General features: G+C 41.0%; 1 protein-coding gene across 4 annotated transcripts in view; it reads right to left on the bottom strand.

Annotated features, from left to right (window-relative positions):
• Window positions 1-22,722, bottom strand: part of map3k7 (mitogen-activated protein kinase kinase kinase 7) — a 163,051-nt gene that overhangs the window by 39,484 nt on the left and 100,845 nt on the right. For 2 of the 4 annotated variants that reach the window (XM_072251658.1, XM_072251657.1), the window contains exons 11-12: window positions 17,043-17,208; window positions 16,237-16,317 (exon numbers count right to left, since the gene is read on the bottom strand). In XM_072251658.1, coding sequence (XP_072107759.1) covers window positions 16,237-16,317; window positions 17,043-17,208 — 247 coding nt within the window. The remainder of the gene's footprint in view (window positions 1-16,236; window positions 16,318-17,042; window positions 17,209-22,722) is intronic. The other 2 variants (XM_072251660.1, XM_072251659.1) reach the window with 1 other exon arrangement.

Genomic DNA, 22,722 nt, shown 5'->3' on the forward strand with positions numbered 1-22,722 from the left:
TCTTGATTAAGACATGATCTACCAAACACAAAGCCACGCTGACTATTCTTAACCAATCCTTGTCTATCCAAATACTCACATATCTGGTTCCTTAGAACATCTTCCAATAATTTTCCCACTATTGATGTTAGGCTCACTTGCCTATTGATTCATAGTTTATTGTTAGAGCTCTGACAAAAAGCAGAACAACATTAGCTATCCTCTAATCCTCTGGTACCTCACCTGTTGATAAGGATGATTTAAATATCTCTGCTGGGGCTCCTGTAATTTTTGCACTTGCCTTCCACAGGGTCCGAGGGAACACCTTGTCAGACCCTGGGAATTATGCACCCTAATTTGCCTCAAGACAGAAAATCCCTTCTCCTGTGTAACCTGTATAAGGTCCATGACCTTGCTGCTGCTTTGCCTCACTTGTATAGACTCTCTGCCCATCTCCTGAGTAAATATAGATGCAAAAAAATCAAATTAACATCTCCCTCCCCATCTCTCTTGGCTCCACACATGGAGGATTAGCATTCTGATCCTCCAATGGACCAAATTTGTCCCTTGTAATCTTTTTGCTCTTAATACATCTGAAGAATCCCTTAGGATTCTCCTTCACCTTGTCTGCTAGAGCAACCTCATGCCGTCTTTTAGCCCTCCTGATTTCTTTCTTAAGTGTTCTGTTGTATTTCTTATACTCCATAGTCACCTCATTTGTTCCTACCTGCCTATACCTACTATGCAACTCCTTTCATTTTTTTAATCAGGGCCTCTATATTTCTCAGAAACCAAGGTTCCTTAAACCTGTTATCTTTATATTGCATTCTGACAGGCACATAGAAGCATTGTACTCTCAAAATTTCACTTTTGAAGGCCTCTCACTTAATAAGTACACTTTTCCCAGAAAACAGCTTGTCGCTATCCACACTTGCCAGTTCCTTTCTAATACCATCAAAACTAGCCTTCTCCAATTTAGAACCTCAGCCCACAGAGCAGACCTACCTCTCTATATATGCTTGTAAGGTATTGAGCATATTCACTAAAACTTGAGCATGTCCAATATCTCATTATAAGTCAGGCCCTTCAATGCATCCTGTGAATTTAATACTTTTGGCCTGTGCCTGGGGCAGCGTACCCATACATATATTTTCTAAACCACATGATGAAGGGCATTATGCTAATTCTGTTCAACTAAAATGATTTGACTATTGACTATGCAGGTGAACTCCTGAACGTCTTTTTTTATCTAGATACAGGTGCACATTCCTTTATCCGAAATTCTGAAATCCAAAAAGCTCCGAAAACCGAAGTTTTTTTCGCCAACTGCTGACGTCACTCAGGTGTGACGTGGCAGCACTAGCAGAGGCCGCCAGACGTCAGTTGTGGCTCAGCGCTCCTTCTGGTTACACGTGTATTTGCTGTTCGCTGATATTTTGTGTTCACTGTGACTTTGTGTTTAATTTCACTGTGAAAATGTCAAAAAGCTGCAGATACCTCAATGGGTAACAATGAGAAAAAGAGAAGGAATCTTCTCCATCAATAACGCAGAAAGTGGAGTTATTGCAGAAGCTTAATCGTGGTGTGTCTGTGCGGCGTCTTACTGAAGAAAATAGTGTCGGAATTACAACTGTGTATGATTTAAATAAACAGAAAGACAAGTTACTGAAGTTTTATAGTGACAGTGACAGTGACGTTCTATATTTATTCCAACAAGTCATTTACCATGTGTTTGATTCAGTTCGTTTGAAGCTGTATATTTCTCATTATTCCCCAAAGGATACAGTATAACAATTATTTACATAGCATTTACAATGTATTAGGTATTATAAGTAATCTAGAGATGATTTAAAGTATATGGGAGGATGTGCGTAGGTTTGGTGCGCTGCTGGGTCCTAAAGTCCACCGCACTGAGCCAGGTTAAATAAGGGACTTAAGCATTCGTGTTTTTTTTGTATCGGGGGGGGGCGGGGGGAGGGGGTTGGTCTGAAATCCAAAAAATTCTGAATTCCAAAATGCAACTCGCCCCAAGGATTTCGGATAAGGGATTGTGGACCTGCACTTTATATTTTTCAAATTCTAATTATAAACTATAACTAAAAAATAGAGGTGGTACAAATGAAGCCTTCAGAAATTACAGTTCAAAGTTCGAAGTAGATTTTTACTTTCAGAGTACACCACATGCAATCCTGAGGCTCATTTTCCTGCGGGCATACTCAGCAACAAACCGTGCAAATGCCTATATAAATAAACAACGAAAATGTGAAATAACAAGATAAAGATTCCTTAAAGTGAGATCATTGACTGTGGGAACATCTCAATGGATGGGCAAGAGTCTGATGGTTGAGAGGTAGTAACTGATCCTAAACCTGGTGGTGTGAGTCCTGACACTCATGTAAAATTAATCAGCTCTATCATGTGTACCGGCCTCCATAGTATCCTGGACATCTTCAAGGAGTGTTGCCTGAGCCCTCTACCTTGCAGAGTCACTTCCACTTCCTGAGGAGGCTGAGGTCCTTTGGAGTATGCAGGCCTCTCCTTCACATGTTCTACCAGTCTGTTGTCTCCAGTACACTCTTCTATGTGGCAGTATGCTGGGGCAATGGCATCAACACCAGTTGGAAAGGCTGGCTGGCTCTGTTATAAGAGTCAAACTGGGCACAGTGGAGGCTGTGGTAGAACAAAGCACCCTACAGAAAATCCTGGTAATTCTGGACAATGTTTCTCACCCTCTGCATGCCACCTTGGCTGAACAGAGGAGCACTTTCAGTAATAGACTAAGACAACTGTGCTGTACCAAAGAGCGCTATATGAGGTCATTCTTATCCTCGGCCATTAGGCTCTATAATGATTCAATCAATTGCTGGGGAAGTAATGACACCCTCCTGTTAGACCTCTCCTATATCTGTGCACTTGTAATGCTACTGTGACACTGTAATTTCCTTTGGGATCATTAAAGTATCTATCTTAGTAAGGCGGCATCCATCATTAAGGACCCCCACCACCCAGAACATGCCCTCTTCTTATTGTTACCATTGGGAAGGAGGTACAGAAAGCTGAAGGCACACTCTCTGCGATTCAGGAACAGCTTCTTCCCCTCTGCCATATGATTCCTAAATAGGCATTGAATCCATGAACACTACTTTTTTATTTGTTATTTTTGTACTAATTATTTTAACTTAACTATTTAATAGACATTTATATATACTTAATGTAACTCTGCTTCTTTCTCTATATTTGTTTATCATGTATTTCATTGTACTGCTGCCATAAAGTTAATAAATTTCACAACATAGGCCAGTGATATTAAACCTGATTCTACCTGATGGCAGCAGTGAGAAACAGAGCATGGCTTGGGCAGTGAGGATCTCTGATGATGGATGCTGCTTTCCCAATGCACCATTTCATATAGGTGAGCTCAATGGCTGGGAGGGCTTTACTTGTGATGTAGTGGGCTGAATCCACTCTCTTTTGTAGGATTTTCTGTTCAAAGACATTGGTGTTCCCATACCAGGCCATGATGCAGCCAGTCAACCCACTCTCCACCCACACATTATAGAAGTTTGCCAAGGTTTTTGATGACATGCCAAATCTCTACAGACTCCTAAGGAAGTACAGGCATTGCCAATTATCAAGAGTTGTGAGGGTGTGCTATGATCTACATTAGGTATCACAATTAATCTTCATACTTTAATTTGCCATCCTTGCTTCTGTAGAATTCTTCTAAATATACTTCTTCTGAACTGCAATCAATTGCAGCCTGTAATTTCCATTTTAAGGATGTATTTTTGAGCCAACTAAATGATCTGGCGCTTTTGCGATCTCCTGTGGAATCTGTCACAGATGAGAGCAGAGAGTACAGGGACGGTCATCAATTCCTAATGGCGGAATGCAAACCTGCGGTCGGCTCCATTACTTTGCTCTGATTAAAGCGTCAATCAGGATTAAAATCGAAGGTGAGAGTGGAAAATGAACAGGCGTTCAGCGCTGTCTGCCTGCATTTGATCAGCAGAAGGTTCAGATGTCTTGGGTTCCATGCTGCAAGGTTTGGAAGCAGCCATTGGGCTCCAGGATGGGCTCCACTTACCTCAGTGCTGAACACACTCTGTGGCTCTGGCCTCAATTTCAGGGACTCTGCAGTTCATGGTCCATGCGTTGTTCTTTACTACCTGCACGACAGACTGAGGCACTCTGGCAGCTGTGCACTGCAACCATTGGACTTCCGGACCCGCTCCGTGGCTGTGGACTCACTTTTGGAGACTCTGCGGTTTGATATTTAATGTTCCGTGCGTTCATTACTTGTTTACTTTTTACTGTTTGTGCGATTTGTTCTTTTACTCCCCCCACACATTGGGGGTTTGATTGGTGTTTGTTGTGTGGGGGTTTTCTTTAAACAGGTTCTATTGTGTTTCTTTGTTTTGTGGCTGAATGCAAGAAGATGAATCTCAAGGTTGTATATTGTATACATTGATAATCAATACACTTTGAAATTTATTGTACTAATGCACCTATGATTGCTTTAATTTTCTGGTTTTTTAATTTTGCAGCCATACAAAGCATGGTTTCAACCATATCTAGAGTATTGGGTACAGTTCTGAATTTCACATTGCAAGATGAATGTGGTAGCAATTGGGAGAGTACAGAATAGATTCACTAGGATGTTGCCTGAATTGGAGAGGGGGTGGGCACTATAGATATAGGCTGCTTTATTCTCACTGAGGCTGAGGGGTGACTTTATAAAGGTTTAGTAAATTATGAGGCGCACAGATAGGACAGACAGTCAGAATGATTGCCAAAATAGATAGGGAACTGTACAACGAGGGAAATGGCTCAAAGTGAGAGGGCAAAAATTTAGAGAAGAACTGAGGGGCAAGCTTCCCATACAGAGTGGTAAATATCTAGAGTGAGCTGCTAGAGGAAGATACGATTACAATGCTAAAAACGTGTTTAGGCAAGTACTTGGATCAGAAAGGTGCAGTGTTACATACTTCATAGATATCTTGTGATTGTCTCATGAGGATGATGTAATGGTCTTGCAGAGGTCACATGATGTAATTTTCCCACTGATGTGAGGTCATGTGATGACCTGTTCTCACCAGGTGTATAACTGTAGACCCCTGGTGACGCAGTAGGTTTTCCAGTTACAACGTCAGCCAGATACTCCGCTCTGCTGTGTATTAATCTTATGACACAGTTTTGATTTAAAACTGAGATTTACGTTCTATTGTAAGGTACAAAAGCATTGGGCCAGCAGTTTAACCAATTGCTGCCAGGTTTGTTGATGTATCTTTTCAGTAATATTGGAAAGTGAAGACAGGAGCCTGAAGGAGTCGTTCAGCGGTTTTGGAAAGAATTGACCATTACTGAATTCGTTCAAGAAAGAGTGATCTGCATGAGATGGCCTCTGCTAAAAGCAGCAGAGAAGGCTGTGCAGTATCTAGTATCCAGAGAGAAAGGCCAGTGCCTTTAAACCGTTTTATTTCCGTCGTCGTGAATCCTGCGGACAAGGCAATATCCGGCTGGGATTGGCAGTGACATCATGTCTTCGAGGAATTCTTTACTTCAGGAAAGCCTCTCCTAATTGACTGTATAAATCTCTTGGACTTTCGAATTTACCATTCTAAGAACTGTGTTTGAATTTACCACTTTAAGAATTGTTTTCGTATTTATCGCTTTAAGAACTAGTACTGAGTGATGGTTTGTTAAATGGTCGCACAGCAGTTTACTTCTGGTTAAGATTTTCGTTTGTTTATTTTTTTTATATTGAGCAGAGTTTAATAAATGTTCGCTCTGTCCGCCAGAGAAAGCAGGACCTCCCAGTGGCCACACATTTTAATTCCACATCCCATTCCCATTCTGATATGTCTATCCACAGCCTCCTCTACTGCCAAGATGAAGCCACACTCAGGTTGGAGGAACAACACCTTATATTCCGTCTGGGTAGCCTCCAATCTGATGGCATGAACATTGACTTCTCTAACTTCCGTTAATGTCCCTCCTCCCACTCATACTCCATCCGTTATTTATATATATATATTCTTTTTCTCCCTCTGTCCCTCTCACTATACTCCTTGCCCATCCTCTGGGCTTCACCCCTCCCCCTTTCTTTTTCCCTAGGCCTCCTGTCCCATGATCCTCTCATATCCCCTTTGCCAATCACCTGTCCAGCTCTTGGCTCCATCCCTCCCCCTCCTGTCTTCTCCTATCATTTTGGATCTCCCCCTCCCCTTCCCACTTTCAAATCTCTTACTAACTCTTCTTTCAGTTAGTCCCGACGAAGGGTCTCAGCCCGAAACATCGACTGTACCTCTTCCTAGAGATGCTGCCTGGCCTGCTGCATTCACCAGCAACTTTTATGTGTGTGGTTTAATAAATGTTTGATGGCTTTTATAAAACCTGACTCAATCTTACATTCATTGTTGCCGGTCACGCAACAGCAGAGAGATAAGGACCTATTGTGGGTAAAAAGGATTTGTATAGATAGGCATTATGGAAGAGTTGCACAAAAAGGCTGTACAATTGTATTCTGTACAATTCTATAATTCTATGATTCACAGTTGTTTACACTCCTACTAGTTTAGAATGATTAATCTAACTGGATTAAAAATCAGTTTCAATTGTAGGGCTTGTCTCTTAAATATTCTTCAGGGACCTCATTTTTCACTGCCATTCAAATCATTAAATGTATTTTTGCTTACTTCTTACTACACAGCTTAAACTTTCCAGTTCTTCAAGATTATTTTTATAATTCCAAGTTGCTCAATTATACACTGCATACCACTGTATGGGAGTCAGGAAAGCAGCATATTTTGAAAGGAATAATACAAAGCATATTTAAGTGAATTACTTTCAACACAATAGTTATTATTTCTTTTTGGAAAATTGGAAAGAAAAATTGTAGATATGTGCACATATTAATAACTTTCTCAAAGAAAATGCATTAAGATAATTATAATTGTATTCTATAGAAAATAAATTTTTTAAATCCATGGTCAACTCAATAATAAGTTTTAAAACATAGAAATAAAGAATTTGCATTCTAAGTAAATTGCCTAGACAGATATCAAATCATAACACCATAAAGTCAAACAATCACATCCAAAATAATTCTGTGCCCTTAAAGTCAGCATTGCACAATTGTCTAATCAGGTGTTTCAAACAACCAAGTTCTTCAACATTTCCTTATCATTAAAAAACTTTAAACATATGTGCTGAAAGCATTCATCTGCTTGTTGTGCGTACCTTGCAAAATTTGTTAAGAAGCGAAAAAAATTGTCTTTTAATAACTGTGGAATGCTCTTACAGTATTCAAGACAGCTGAACAATTTGTCATCCATAAAAGCACATCTTTGCACAAAGAACATAATTCACAGTACGACAATAAACACAAAATTCATGCAAGTGCAGTAAAGATACACACACACACACAAATAATGTGGTTAGCGCAAAAGCAAGCACGGCAGTCAAAAGCTCAATAATCAACATTAAAGAGCATAGTTAAGGTGGAGGAAAATACTCCTTGCTCCAGTACAGCATTGCAACAGAATCACAGATTAAATATTCATGTCATTTATACATAAAACAGAACTACCATATATTTGTTTAATGAGATATACTGCAGAATAGGCCTTTCCAGCAATTCCAATTTAACCCCAGCCGAACCGCGGGGCAATTTATAATGACCAATTAACCTACCAACCAGTACATTTTTGCACTGTGGGAAGAAACTGTACCTGGAGGAAACCCATATGGTCACAGGGAGAATGTACAAATTCCAAACAAGCAGTGGCTAGAATTGAATCCATATTGCCTATACTGTAAAACTTTGTGTTAATCACTAGGCTACCATGTCACTCATTAGTTCCTTTGAATCTTCTATAGATTTAATTTGAGCTTCACTGGGAAGACCAACATTTAGTGCCTTTTCTAAGTGATCCCGAGAAGTTAGTAGTGAGCTGCCTTCTTGAATCACTTAACAAGTTCCTAGCTTTAGGAACAGCAGTGGTTAATGATCAGTGATATACTTACAAGTCAACATGATGCGTGACTCGTGGGGGCTCAAGCTGCAACCTCTCTTTGTTGCTATTTTACAAGCCTACCTTAGACACTGGCAATCGTTTTGTTTGTCAATCACAAACACGAGACATTCTGCAAATCTTGGAAAACCAGAGCAACACACACAAAATGCCGGATAAACTCAGCAGGTCAAGCAGCATCTATGGAAATGAATAAACAGTTGACATTTTGGGCCAAGACCCTTCGTCAGGACTCAGAAGGAAGGGCTAAGATGCCAGGATAAAAAGGTAGGGGTAGGGGAAGGATACTAGCTGGAAGGTGATAGGCGAATTCAGGTGTACGTGAAAGGTCAAGGCTGCAGAAGAAAGAATCTGACAGGAGAGATTGAACAATAGGAGAAAGGGAAAGGGGAGGAGACCCAAGGGGAAGTAACAAGTAGGTAGGAAGAAGTGAAAGGTCAGTGAGCAATTGACGAATGGAGGGGGGAGATTTGTTCACTGGAAACTAGCCTCTTTCCCCTCCCCCAACCTTTTTATTCTGGCATCTTCCCTCTTTTTTCTCAGCTCTGATGAAGGGTCTTGGCCCGAAAGGTCGACTGTTTACTATTTTCCATAGATGCTGCCTGACCTGCTGAGTTCCGCCAGCATTTTACTTGTATTAGCCCATTTATTTATGCTCTGCTATGAGAAGCACTAATATATGTAAATACACTTAAATATTTTTGTTGTTAAAAAAGTAATTCAATGGGGGAAACAAAGTCACATCATGACCCAGAGAACAACAGGAATTCTGCAGACGCTGGAAATTCAAGCAACAAACATTAAAGTTGCTGGTGAATGCAGCAGGCCAGGCAGCATCTCCAGGAAGAGGTGCAGCCGACGTTTCAGGCTGAGATCCTTCGTCAGGACTAAGTTAGTCCTTTAAATATCTGATCTCTGTAAATAATCAAGAGGTCAGATAACTATGCTAAGTATTTAAAACATTAAAAAATTAAAATAACATTAATCCTTGAACTTAAAATAATAAAAAAACTTAAATTCACCATTTCACAGACCGAGAATTATTCTCCAAATCATTAGAGCCACAGGGTCATAGCACACTACAGCAAACAAACAGGCCCTATGGCCCATCTAGCCCACCCCTAGTCCCATCGCTCTGCATCCAGACCACTGGGGTCTCAGATCCTGTGGTAGTTTTGTCCTTGGGTCAAATCTAAGCATTTATTCCCCATGAGTCAGCACTGGTTGTTAAGTCTTGTATTAAAAGTAGGCATATGTAAAGCCAGAACTTAATTCAGTGTAAGTGGCTCAACACTTACGATTCCCTTCGGAACTGCCAGCAGCAGCCAACGTGACTTAACTCATTATTTCCATCTCTCTTTCAATACATATGACATTACATCATTTCATTCTATCTGACCTTCAATACTTCAACCAATTTCTGTATAGGTTTCCCTTTAGTAATCGATGCTTTACTTTGTCTAGCAGTTGTTACATGGAAATTACTCTTGTAGTCATGCTACGTTACCTTTTCATCAGTTTCAAGGGACAGCGGCTATATTTTATTCGGAGTTTGAGGAGATCTGGTATGTCACCAAAGACACTTGCAAATTTCTACAGATGTACTAGGGAGAGCACTCCAGCTGGTTGCATCACCATCTGGTGGAAGGGCCACTGCACAGGATCGGAAAAGCTGCAGAAAGTTGCAAACTCAGCCAGCTTCATCATGGGCACTAGCCTCGCCAGCACTGGGGACATCTGCAAAAGCTGAAGCCTCAAAAAGGTGGCATCTATCACTAAGGATACCCATCACCCAGGACATGCCCTCCTCTCACTGCTACCATCGAGGATGAGATACAGCTTCTTCTCCACCTCCATCAGACTTCTGAATGGACAATGAACCCATGTACATTACCACATTATTTTTTTTTCTTTTTTTGCCCGCTTTTTGTACTACTTACTCTATATACATATTTATTTGGATTTTCAGAAGGCCTTTGACAAGGTGCCACACATGAAGCTGCTAAACAAGAGCCCATGGAATTATGAGAAAGTTACATACGTGGATAGAACGTTGGCTGATTGGCAGGAAACAGAGAGTGGGAATAAAGGGGTCCTATTCTGGTTGGCTGCCGGTTACCAGTGGTTTTCCACAGGGGTCGGTGTTGGGGCCGCTTCTTTTTACATTGTACATCAACGATTTGGATTATGGAATAGGTGGCTTTGTGACTAAGTCTGCTGATGATACAAAGATAGGTGGAGGGGTCGATAGTGCTGAGGAAACAGACAGTCTGCAGAGAGACTTGGATAGATTGGGAGAACGGGAAAAGAAGTGGCAAATGAAATACAATGGTTATGCACTTTGGTAGAAGAAATAAACGGGCAGACTATTATTAAATGGGGAGCGAATTCAAAGTTCTGAGATGCAACGGGACTTGGAAGTCCTTGTGCAGGATACCCTTAGGGTTAACCTCCAGGTTGAGTTGGTGGTGAAGAAGGCGAATGCAATGTTGACATTTATTTCTAGAGGAATAGCGTATAGGAGCAGGGATGTGATGTTGAGGCTCTATAAGGCACTGGTAAGACCTCACTTGGAGTACTGTGTGCAGTTTTGGGCTCCTTATTTAAGAAAGGATGTGGTGACGTTTGAGAGGGTTCAGAGAAGATTCGCTAGAATGATTCTGGGAATGAGAGGGTTAACATATGAGGAATGTTTGACCACTCTTGGACTGTACTCCTTGGAGTTTAGAAGAATGAGGGGGGACCTCATAGAAACATTTCGAATGTTGAAAGGCATGGACAGAGTGGATGTGGCAAAGTTGTTTCCCATGGTGGGGGAGTCTAGTATGAGAGGGCATGACTTAAGGATTGAAGGTGCCCATTCAAAACAGAGATGCGAAGAAATTTTTTTAGCCAGAGGGTGGTGAATCTGTGGAATTTGTTGCCATGGGCGACAGTGGAGGCCAGGTCATTGGGTGTATTTAAGGCACAGATTGATAGGTGTCTGAGTCGCCAGAGCATCAAAGATTATGGTGAGAAGGCGGGGGAGTGGGACAAAATGGGAGAATGGATCAGCTCACGATAAAATGGCGAAGCAGAATTGACGGGCCGAATGGCCAACTTCTGCTCCTTTGTCTGAGTGTTTTAAATTATGTATTGCACTGTACTGCTGCTGCAAAACAACAAATTTCATGACATATGAGAGATATTAAACCTGATTCTAATTACGTAGGGAGAAGAACAAATTTGGATGAACGAAAAATGATCAGAATCAGAATTAGGTTTATTATCACGTGACGTGAAATTTGTTAACTTAGCAGCAGCAGCAGTTCAATACAATACATAATCTAGTAGACAGAAAGAAAATAAATAAAATAAAAATAATAATAAATAAACAAGTAAATCAATTACATATATTGAACACATATTTTAAAATTGTGCAAAAACAGAAATTCTGTATATTAAAAAAAAGTGAGGTTGTGTCCAAAGATTCAATGTCCATTTAGGAATCGGATGGCAGGGGGGAAGAAGCTCTTCCTGAATCGCTGAGTGTGTGCTTTAAGGCTTTTGTACCACACAGAGTGGACAGCCAGTGCCTCTTCCCCAGGGCACCACTGCTCAATACAAGAGGACATGGCTTTAAGGTAAGGGGTGGGAAGGTCAAGGGAGATATTAGAGGAAGGTTTTTTACTCAGAGAGTGGTTGGTGCATGGAATGCACTGCCTGAATCAGTGGTGGAGGCAGATACACTAGTGAAATTTAAGAGACTACTAGACAGGTATATGGAGGAATTTAAGGTGGGGGGATTATATGGGAGGCAGGGTTTAAGGGTCAGCACAACATTGTGGGCCAAAGGGCCTGTACTGTGCTGTACTATTCTATGTTCTATCTCACTCCTGTACGCCCTCTCATCACCACCTCAGAGTCTACCCAACAACGGTTGTATCATCAGCAAATTTATAGATGGTATTTGAGCTATGCCTGGCGACACACAGGAGGAGCACCAGTGTTGATCGTCGGCAAGGAGGATATGTTATCACCAATCCGCACAGATTGTGGTCTTCCGGTTAAGAAGTCGAGTATCCAATTGCAGAGGTAGGTACAGAGGCCCAGGTCCTGCAGCTTCTCAATCAGGATTGTGGGAATGATGGTATTAAATGCTGAGCTGTAGTCGATGAATGGCATCCTGACGTAGGTGTCTGTGTTGTCCAGGTGGTCTAAGGCCGTGTGGAGTGCCGTTGATCTATTGTGGCGATAGGCAAATTGCAATGGGTCCAGGTCCTTGTTGAGGCAGGAGTTCAGTCTAGTCATGACTAACGTCTCCAAAGCATTTCATCACTGTCGATGTAAGTGCTATTGGGCAATAGTCATTAAGGCAGCCCACATTCTTCTTCTTAGACACTGGTATAATAGTTGCCTTTCTGAAGAATGTGGGAACTTCCGCCCGTAGTAATGAGAGGTTAACAATGTCCTTGTTTATCCATGGCTTTTGGTTTGGGAATGTACAGTAAGTTGGTTGGGACAGGGTTTTCAGAGTCGCACCAGGTACTCCATCAGGACCTTCCACCTTGTGAGGGTTCACCCTCTTTAAAAACAGCCTAACATCGGCCTCTGAGATGGAGATCAGGTGCAGCAGGGATCTTCACAACTGTAGTTGTGTTCTCCCTTTCAAAGTGTACATAGAAAGCGTTGAGTTCAACTGGTCATGAAGCACCACTGCCATTCTTGCTATTGGGTTTCACTTTGCAGGAAGTAGTGTCTTGCAGACCCTGCCAGAGTTTCCGTGCATCCGATGTCACTTCCAACCTCGTTCGAAATTGTCTCTTCGCCCTTGAAATAGCCCTCCGCAAATCATACCTGGCTTTCTGGTACAGGCCTGGGTCATCAGACTTGAATGGCACAGATCTAGCCTTCAGCAGATGATGTACCTCCTGGTTCACCCACGGCTTTTGGTTTGGGAACGTACAGTAAATCTTTGTGGGCACACACTCGTCCACACAGGTTTTAATGAAGTCAGTAACAACTGCAACATACTCATCCAGGTTCAAAGATGAACCCCTGAATACAGTCCAGTCTACCAATGCAAAGCAGCCCTGTTGGCGCTCCTGTGCTTCCCTTGTCCATACTTTCTTGGTCCTCACTGCTGGTGCTGCAGTCTTCAGTCTCTGCCTGTACTCAGGGGGTAGAAGTACAGCCAGGTGAGCAGACTTCCCGAAGTGAGGGCGTGGAATAACATTCTTGATGGTGGTGTAGCAATGATCCAGTTGTTGTTTCCTCTGGTATTGCAAGTGATCTGTTGACGTAGTTGCTTAGTGATTTTTTCAGACTGGCCTGGTTAAAATCTCCCAAAACAATGGTGAAGGTGTTAGGGTGCACTGTTTCGTGCATGTTGATCCCAGTGCTCAGATCATCTAAAGCCTGTTTGACATTGGCCTGAGATGGAATGTAAACTGCTACCAAAATGACCCCAGAGAACTCCCGTGGTAGGTAAAAAGGACGGCACTTCACTACTAGATATTCCAGGTTTGGTGAGCAGAATTGGGATAGCACTGATATATTTGTGCACCAAGAAGAGTCGATCATGAGACATACTCCCAAAACTTCTGCTCTTGAGAAACTCTATAGATCTATCCTGATAGTGTATAGTAAACACATCGTTATTCTAATGATAGCAATATGTTCATTGGAAGGTTTCTGGGGGACCTTTTAATTGAGATTATATACTGCATATGGAATCACTGAGTATAAGTTCTTGGAAAATTTGTTAGAAAATAGCAGAGAACAAGATATCAAAAGGATGAACTTGGATATAAACACAAGCGATTCTACAGATGCTGGAAATCCATGGTAACAGACATAAAATTGTGGAGGAACTCAGAAGGGCAGGTAGCATTATGGAAAGGAGTAGAGTCAATGTTTCAGGCCAAGACCCGACATCAGGACTTGGATATGCTGCTTTTAGAAGGCAATAGGAGATATGAAAAATTGGATAGATGGGAACTCAGCAGTCATTATAACCTTAACAGAAATTGCTTCCTTCTTTAGATGGCCCTGTATCATTTAATGGACCTGCCACCATGTATCTGGCTGAGCTGCAGAGCACATCGCCTTTTCCCATTACGCCTCATTACAGAGACTCAAGATGTTCAACGAAACAATCATGCTGTGTGAAAGATTAAATCCAAATTTAAAATAAACTAGGTTTATGTGGCACAATTTATGCAAACTTTCTGTCCTAATTTCTATTAATTGCTCTTTCTGAATGACAAAGGTGCTCTAATTCAGGCTTGAAAATACAGGCCATACAAGTTGTATCACTAAACTGTTGAAAAGTTAGTACCAGAGACAAGGAGACAAAGAATATCGCAGCAAAACAGGCCATTTGGCCAAAATTGTCCATTCTGACCATGGTGCTCACCAAGCTAGTCCCATTTCTCCGTAGTTGGCCCACTTAGACTTCACATCCAGTTATCTACCCAAAATGTGTCTAACTACTGTCGCAATTACTTCTTCTGGCAGCTCATATGTGAACATGTTATTTATTTATTTAGCAAGACAGTGCATAATAGGCCCTTCTGGCCCTTTGACCCACACGGCCCAGCAACCCCTGATAATCCTAACCTGATCACGGGACAATACAATATAATCTGGTATGTCTTTGGACTGTGGGGAGAAACTGGAGGACTCGGAGAAAACCCACGCATTCCATGGGGTGGATGTACAGAGACTCATTACAGTGGAGTCCAGGACTGAACTCTGAACTCCGACCTCCGACACCCTCAGCTGTAGCAGCATCGTACTAACCACGATTCTCAGATTCCTTTTAAATCTTTCACCTCTCACCTTAAACCGATGCTTGTTAAATTCCTTTTCCCTGTGAAGAAAGACAATGTACATTCACACTATCTATACCCTCTCATAATTTTATACACCTCTATAAGTTTAACCCTCAATCACCTACATAAAGTTCTACCTTACAAGCTTCGCCTATAACTTACACTCTCGAGTCCTGACCATGGTCTTGTTTATCTTCTCTGCATTATTTCCAGTTCTTCCCTATAACAGGGCAATTAAATTTGCACAGAATACTCCAAGTGCAGACTCACCAATGTTCTGTACAACTGCAACATAATGTCCCAACTCCTGTATTCATGGCTCTGACTGATGTAGGCCAGTGTGTTGAATGCCTTCTCTGCTTCCCTGTCTATCTCTCACACCAATTTCAGTAGAAATGGAATTGGAAGTGGAATTATAACTGGTTTATTATTGTCACATAGACAGTGAAAAGCTTGTTTTACATACTGTTCATACAGATCAAATCATTACACAATGCACTGAGGTAGAACAAGGTACAACAGTAACAGAATGCAGAATAAAGTGCAACAGCTACAGAGAGAGTGCAGTGTGGGTAAACATGTCATAGCAAGGTAGATTGCGAGGTCAAGAATCTATCTATGAGAGAACATTTAATAGTTTTATTACAATGGATAGAAGCTCTTCTTGAGCCTGTTGGAGGAAATGTTGTCATTGCCACGTACTAACCTTTATATCTCCTTCCTGTACTCCAAATCATATTTCAGGTAGATACAAGAGGTATATACTTGTACTTCGAGGCCCCCTGTTCCACAACACTCCCCAGGGTGTACTTCGCTGTCTACGACACCACTATTGTCAAGGATCCCCATCATCTAGGTCATGCTCTCATTTTGCTACAATCATTGGGCAACAGGTACAAGAGCCTTGGGTCCCACACCACCAGGTTCAGGAACAGTTATTACCCTATAACCATCAGGTCTTGAATCAGTGTGGATAACTTCTTTCACCACAACTCTGAATTAATTCCACAACCTAAAGACTCACTTTCAAGGACTCAGTATTATTTATTTGCACGTTGGCTTTTTGTCAGTCGTTACATATACTTTTTCATAAATTCTATTTGTATTTCTGTATTTTTCCTGTAACGTCTGCAAGAAAATGAGTCTCCAGGTAGTAAATGGTGACATTTATGTACATTGATAAAATATTGACTTTAACACCTATCTTAGTGTCATCTGACATTGGTATAATTCAGTCTATTTTGCTGAATAAGATGACGACTACCCATTTTCCATTGTTTAGCAGTGGAAAGTTTCACAGCAATGTTTAGATTCTGCAGAAATCTCTGTAACTTGGAGCAAGCAGTACACCATATTTATCAGCAGTAAGCTGGTTAGCTAGCCAGACCAGTAGTTTGAACTGGTACCTGATACGACGATCTGCGGAACATCCAGTATGTTACCAAATGAAGCAGTTTTACGGTGGCCTCGTTTTGGTTTTGGACGGGCTGCAAAATACACACATACAGGTACGCATGCAACAAACAGCTAAAACAGTTAAGAAGCACGTTACAACTTAGAACAGTGCCATTCTCCTCACAAAACAGATTTTACATGGGTCTAGTTCATGCACAACAGAAGGGCACCATGCAAAAGCAAAATATATTTCACTTTACCCAGACTTGTTGCACAGGGAAAGCACATTTAAAGCACAAAACAGCCGACTTTGTGGTTGACAAAATAAACTTTTGAAAATCACAAGGCAGAGCTTCATCACATATACACACTTCTAAAATACTGAATTCAAACAGTATGGTTTAAACGATATTGTGCAGCACAGTGCAACATTTAACTTTTGATATTATTGATATGGTTGGGAAATTAGTTACAATGGAAGAAGATTGACTGGAGATGTTTCGTCACAACTGTAGGAATCCACCACTGGCTAGTTTTGGAGACATCATTTAACAGCAGTCAATAATATTTGTAAACTCTACGTGACATTAGTAAACATCAGTAATGTACATAGTTACAGAAAGGTATAAAGGATTGCCAACTAAAAACTAGCACACACAATACTAATTGGTTTTAACCTGACAGTTTGACATGAAAACAGTTAGCTTTAGAAACCCAAAATAAAATGCTTCTTTCCCCCCAATCAGATGGAAGATTTAATTGTTATAAGGTTATTATTATGTTATGTATCACCAACCCTTTACTAAAAGCTTTTTACCTGTTGTCGCATTCATGATTCTAGCCTCCAATTCTGAGTAATTGCTGAGGTCAGCACTTAGTCTCTTGCCTTCCAGAGTAGCAGCAGCTGATTGTGTCCGTCCTCCAGAGAGGCTCTCCACACTGCTCCCTCGGGACAGCGGCAGATTTAATCTTGTAGGGTCACCCTGTTAGAACAGCTACATTACAGCAGGGTGCAAAAGCACAGTATGTATTTCTACTATTAACAGTTTTGCTTTTTGATCAGGCAAACAGTGAGCAAAATAACAGTAATAATTTTATGGTTAGCACATTACTGCTTGCATGTTAATTGTGGATCGCTCTTTTTGATGGGGGGCAGAGTTATGTTACAGTCAGCCATTCAAGTTTGCAACTTCCACCCCCCCATCTATTATCCCTGTTACTGCACTGTAAACACTTTAAACCACTTTTTAAAATAATGTTGCAGCTAACTCACAGCTCTAGCAGCTAGCTCAAGCTTGATAATGATTTCTAAGCCCTTTCTGTGACTGTGTGGGTTTCCCCCAAATGCTTCAGTTTCCTCCCACATCCCAAAGCTATTTGGGCTGTTAGGTTGATTGGCTAACCAGTGTGGGTGGCTGGTGTGGGAATCAGGAGGTATTTATTAACATACGTGAGAAAACAACTTAGAGACAAATTGGTTAGGGCATAGGATTGATAGGAGAGCTGCAGTGACTTGCTGAGTCATTAAGTGAGCATTATAGAGAGCATTCTCACATCAACAATTACCGTCTGGTTTGACGCTGCATCCTCTCACAAGAGAGCTACAGCAAACTGACAGGTCAGCAAAAAAGGTCTACTGTCAAAACAGGATTTGTATGTGCCCAAGACAAAACAAAAGTGGGCAGAAAAAAATCATTGCGTACACTACCCACCCGGCAAACTGCCTTTTCCAAAAGCTCTCTTCTGGAAAGCACTACAGGCCTATCAAAACAAAAATTCATGCCATCTTAAGAGTTTCTTCCTCCAGATAGTTAATCTGATCAACCTCATACTGCCTGGCCTGCTGAGTTCCTCCAGCATTTTGTGTGTGTTGTTTGAACCTGATCAACCATTCCAGGTAGCACCCCCCCCCCCCTCTATTTACTACCCCCATCACTGCGCTGTAAACACAAAGCCACTTTTTATAATGCTGTTTACACTGCAGATACACGCTGGTATATACACGTTCATGTACATTTTATTCCATATCTGTACTTTAACTTCCAACTTTATTTTTTATGTAATTCTTTATAATTGCTGAATGTTGTTAAGTTTGTTACATGTCATGCCTTGACCATCGTACAACAGGACATATATGTATATATATAGTGAATAAAGATGATCCTTCATTCTTGACCCATTTCAAATCCTTAGGAAATATGAATATCTTGGTAAGTATAATTATATGTTGTCACCCTTCACTGGTCTATGACAACTGAGGCTGGCTCTTGGAAGCTAGAAAATTGTTTTGAAACTGATAAATTCTGAAGCCATTGCTAACAATACATTTGTTTTAGCCCTATTTTGTATTTTTCCAACACTACGTCCAGGCTTGCTGGTGTTGCTTAAATTGCAGTTTCTATTTCTCATAAAATGCAAAGTATCTCTTTCTATTGCAGTCTCTCTTTCACACACACTCATATTGTGTTGAGTCCTATTCACTATTCCCTATACTTAATTATAGAAACATAGAAAATAGGTGCAGGAGTAGGCCATTTGGCCCTTCGAGCCTGCACCGCCATTTATTATGATCATTGCTGATCATCCAACTCAGAACACTGCCCCAGCCTTCCCTCCATACCCCCTGACCCCCGTAGCCACAAGGGCCATATCTAACTCCCTCTTAAATATAGCCAATGAACTGGCCTCAACTGTTTCCTGTGGCAGAGAATTCCACAGATTCACCACTCTCTGTGTGAAGAAGTTTTTCCTAATCTCGGTCCTAAAAGGCTTCCCCTCTATCCTCAAACTGTGGCCCCTCGTTCTGGACTTCCCCAACATCGGGAACAATCTTCCTGCATCTAGCCTGTCCAATCCCTTTAGGATCTTATACGTTTCAATCAGATCCCCCCTCAATCTTCTAAATTCCAACGAGTACAAGCCCAGTTCATCCAGTCTTTCTTCATATGAAAGTCCTGCCATCCCAGGAATCAATCTGGTGAACCTTCTTTGTACTCCCTCTATGGCAAGGATGTCTTTCCTCAGATTAGGGGACCAAAACTGCACACAATACTCCAGGTGTGGTCTCACCAAGGCCTTGTACAACTGCAATGGTACCTCCCTGCTCCTGTACTCAAATCCTCTCGCTATAAATGCCAGCATACCATTCGCCTTTTTCACCGCCTGCTGTACTTGCATGCCCACTTTCAATGACTGGTGTATAATGACACTCAGGTCTTGTTGCACCTCCCCTTTTCCTAATCGGCCACCATTCAGATAATAATCTGTTTTCCTATTTTTGCCACCAAAGTGGATAACTTCACATTTATCCACATTAAATTGCATCTGCCATGAATTTGCCCACTCACCCAACCTATCCAAGTCACCCTGCATCCTCTTAGCATCCTCCTCACAGCTAACACTGCCACCCAGCTTCGTGTCATCCGCAAACTTGGAGATGTTGCATTTAATTCCCTCATCCAAGTCATTAATATATATTGTAAACAACTGGGGTCCCAGCACTGAGCCTTGCGGTACCCCACTAGTCACCGCCTGCCATTCTGAAAAGGTCTCGTTTATTCCCACTCTTTGCTTCCTGTCTGCTAACCAATTCTCCACCCATACCAATACCTTACCCCCAATACCGTGTGCTTTAAGTTTGCACACTAATCTCCTGTGTGGGACCTTGTCAAAAGCCTTCTGAAAATCCAAATATACCACATCCACTGGTTCTCCCCTATCCACTCTACTAGTTACATCCTCAAAAAATTCTATGAGATTCGTCAGACATGATTTTCCTTTCACAAATCCATGCTGACTTTGTCCGATCATTTCACCGCTTTCCAAATGTGCTGTTATCACATCCTTGATAACTGACTCCAGCAGTTTCCCCACCACCGACGTTAGGCTAACCGGTCTATAATTCCCCGGTTTCTCTCTCCCTCCTTTTTTAAAAAGTGGAGTTACATTAGCCACCCTCCAATCCTCAGGAACTAGTCCAGAATCTAACGAGTTTTGAAAAATTATCACTAATGCATCCACTATTTCTTGGGCTACTTCCTTAAGCACTCTAGGATGCAGACCATCTGGCCCTGGGGATTTATCTGCCTTCAATCCCTTCAATTTACCTAACACCACTTCCCTACTAACATGTATTTCGCTCAGTTCCTCCATCTCACTGGACCCTCTGTCCCCTACTATTTCTGGAAGATTATTTATGTCCTCCTTAGTGAAGACAGAACCAAAGTAATTATTCAATTGGTCTGCCATGTCCTTGCTCCCCATAATCAACTCACCTGTTTCTGCCTGCAGGGGACCTACATTTGTCTTTACCAGTCTTTTCCTTTTTACATATCTATAAAAGCTTTTACAGTCCGTTTTTATGTTCCCTGCCAGTTTTCTCTCATAATCTTTTTTCCCCTTCCTAATTAAGCCCTTTGTCCTCCTCTGCTGAACTCTGAATTTCTCCCAGTCCTCAGGTGAGCCACTTTCTCTGGCTAATTTGTATGCTTCTTCTTTGGAATTGATACTATCCCTAATTATATCTGCTACACTCTTCATATTTATTTCCAGAGGGAGAAATGAGAAATGAATCATGAGGAAATGCCGGCAAATCTGGATTGGAACTTGTTTAGAGCAATGTGTTCAGTACTGGCCCCCAAATTCCAAAAATAGAGAGGAAACAGAAAGGGTGCAGATAAGGTTTATATGGATAATACAGAAATAAGGAAAAAGCAAGAGCTTTTTTTCTCTTGTGTAAAGGCCAAGTGTTGAACATGATGAAAGTATTGATAGAATTGTACATAAAGGGCACTTTTCTACCTGTGGAGAAAGAAATTAACTAAAGGCTATCAACGTAAGGTGGTTACTAAGAAACTCAACAGGGATTCCAGCAGTTTATTTAAATCGAGGAAGTGGAGAGTTTGAGAAACTCTCAAGAATCAGACTGATCCAAATGCATCTAATTAAGAGGAAAGTGAGGGAGAGGAGTCCAGAGGACTTGCAGTGATTTATTGTCATGTGGAAGGGAACACAATGTGAGCACAAATACTAGTATAGATTCATTGGGGTAAAAAGTCAGTTTCCATGCTATATACTTAGTGAAATCTTATATTTTGTTTCTATCTGAACTTTTGAAAAGACATTCTATGTAAGCAGCTCTCATGGGTTGAAATATATTTAACAACTTCTTTTGCTTTAACTGTTTAGATACACATAAAGAGCAGGATGATCACATTTCAAAATGGATCAATACAATTTTATATTTTGACACATATCACTAATGAATACTTTCCCCATTGTCTTAAGTCAATGATGGGCACAGTGATAGCCTGGGTAATTTTGTTACTTCACATTTAGATCCTTGGCCTCACTTTTTCAACACAAATTGAAAAAAAACAAGATTATTACATCTTTACGTAACACTAGATCTTTTGAGTGTGCTACATGTGGACATCCTACACAATCCCAACTTTCTTATTTACGCTAAAGCCGTACTATGTCTTCAGGGAGGTGAAAGGAGGGAAAAAAAACTTCTGTCAATTACAAAAAAAAATCTGCAGTGGTTTGCTTCAACTCCAAATACAACGGAGCAACTTCCAGGAAATAGTGACAAACGGTTAAAAAAAAAGCACATACACAGAATCCTGGAGGAACTCAAGAGGTCTGGCAGCATCGATGGAAAGGAATAAAGAGTCAGTGTTTCAGGCCAAGACCATCGACTTTTTTATCCACCCCCATAGACGCTGCCTGACTTGCTGAGTTCCTCCCACATTTTGAGTGCGTGGCTCTGGATTTTCAGCATCTACAGAATCTCTTATGTTTAATTAAAACACGGATGCACATTAATTTGAATTTGCAATCACAATTTCTTCCACTTGCATGAATCTTGTAGACCACTTTTGAGTATCAGCAATAACCTCAGACTTACTGTTTATATGGACATGTATGAACCATTTCACTGTCACCCTAGCAACATAATTTAACCTTCTTTCATGCTTTCCTCAAGGTATCTTTTCTTTACAATTATGGCTGTTTAACTTTTTGTCTCCCTACAACCTTTCCCAGCGTTTCATTCTCACTTTGGCTGCTTAGCATTAAAATCCAGGCACCTGTATATTAATGGAACAGTTTTCAGAAAAGAACTCAGCACAATTAAAGTTTTAGAAAACAGCACCAGAACTAAATTTATACATTTTTGCTTTGTCTAATTTTATGAATTATTGAAATGCCGAGCATACAAACTCTTGGCATAAAAAGATTATAATTTATTACAATACAGCCATTTGTGGGAGATAATTTAGCAAAATGTCACTCTTCACAAGAATACCTTTGAGGAAAAATATCAAACGATTAAAAAATGGTGAGCTGGAACAGGAAAAGTAATAATTGCCATAAACCAATGACAAATTGGTACAAAGAGGATGTTGCAATTGTGAGTTATATTTGAACCTCGAGTAAAGTGAACCTTCTCTGCTGTCAATGGGGATTCTATGCAATTTGAGTTTGGGCAGTCACAG

Source organism: Mobula birostris, chromosome 2, assembly GCF_030028105.1.
Source record: "Mobula birostris isolate sMobBir1 chromosome 2, sMobBir1.hap1, whole genome shotgun sequence".
NCBI classification, from domain to species: Eukaryota; Metazoa; Chordata; class Chondrichthyes; order Myliobatiformes; family Myliobatidae; genus Mobula; species Mobula birostris.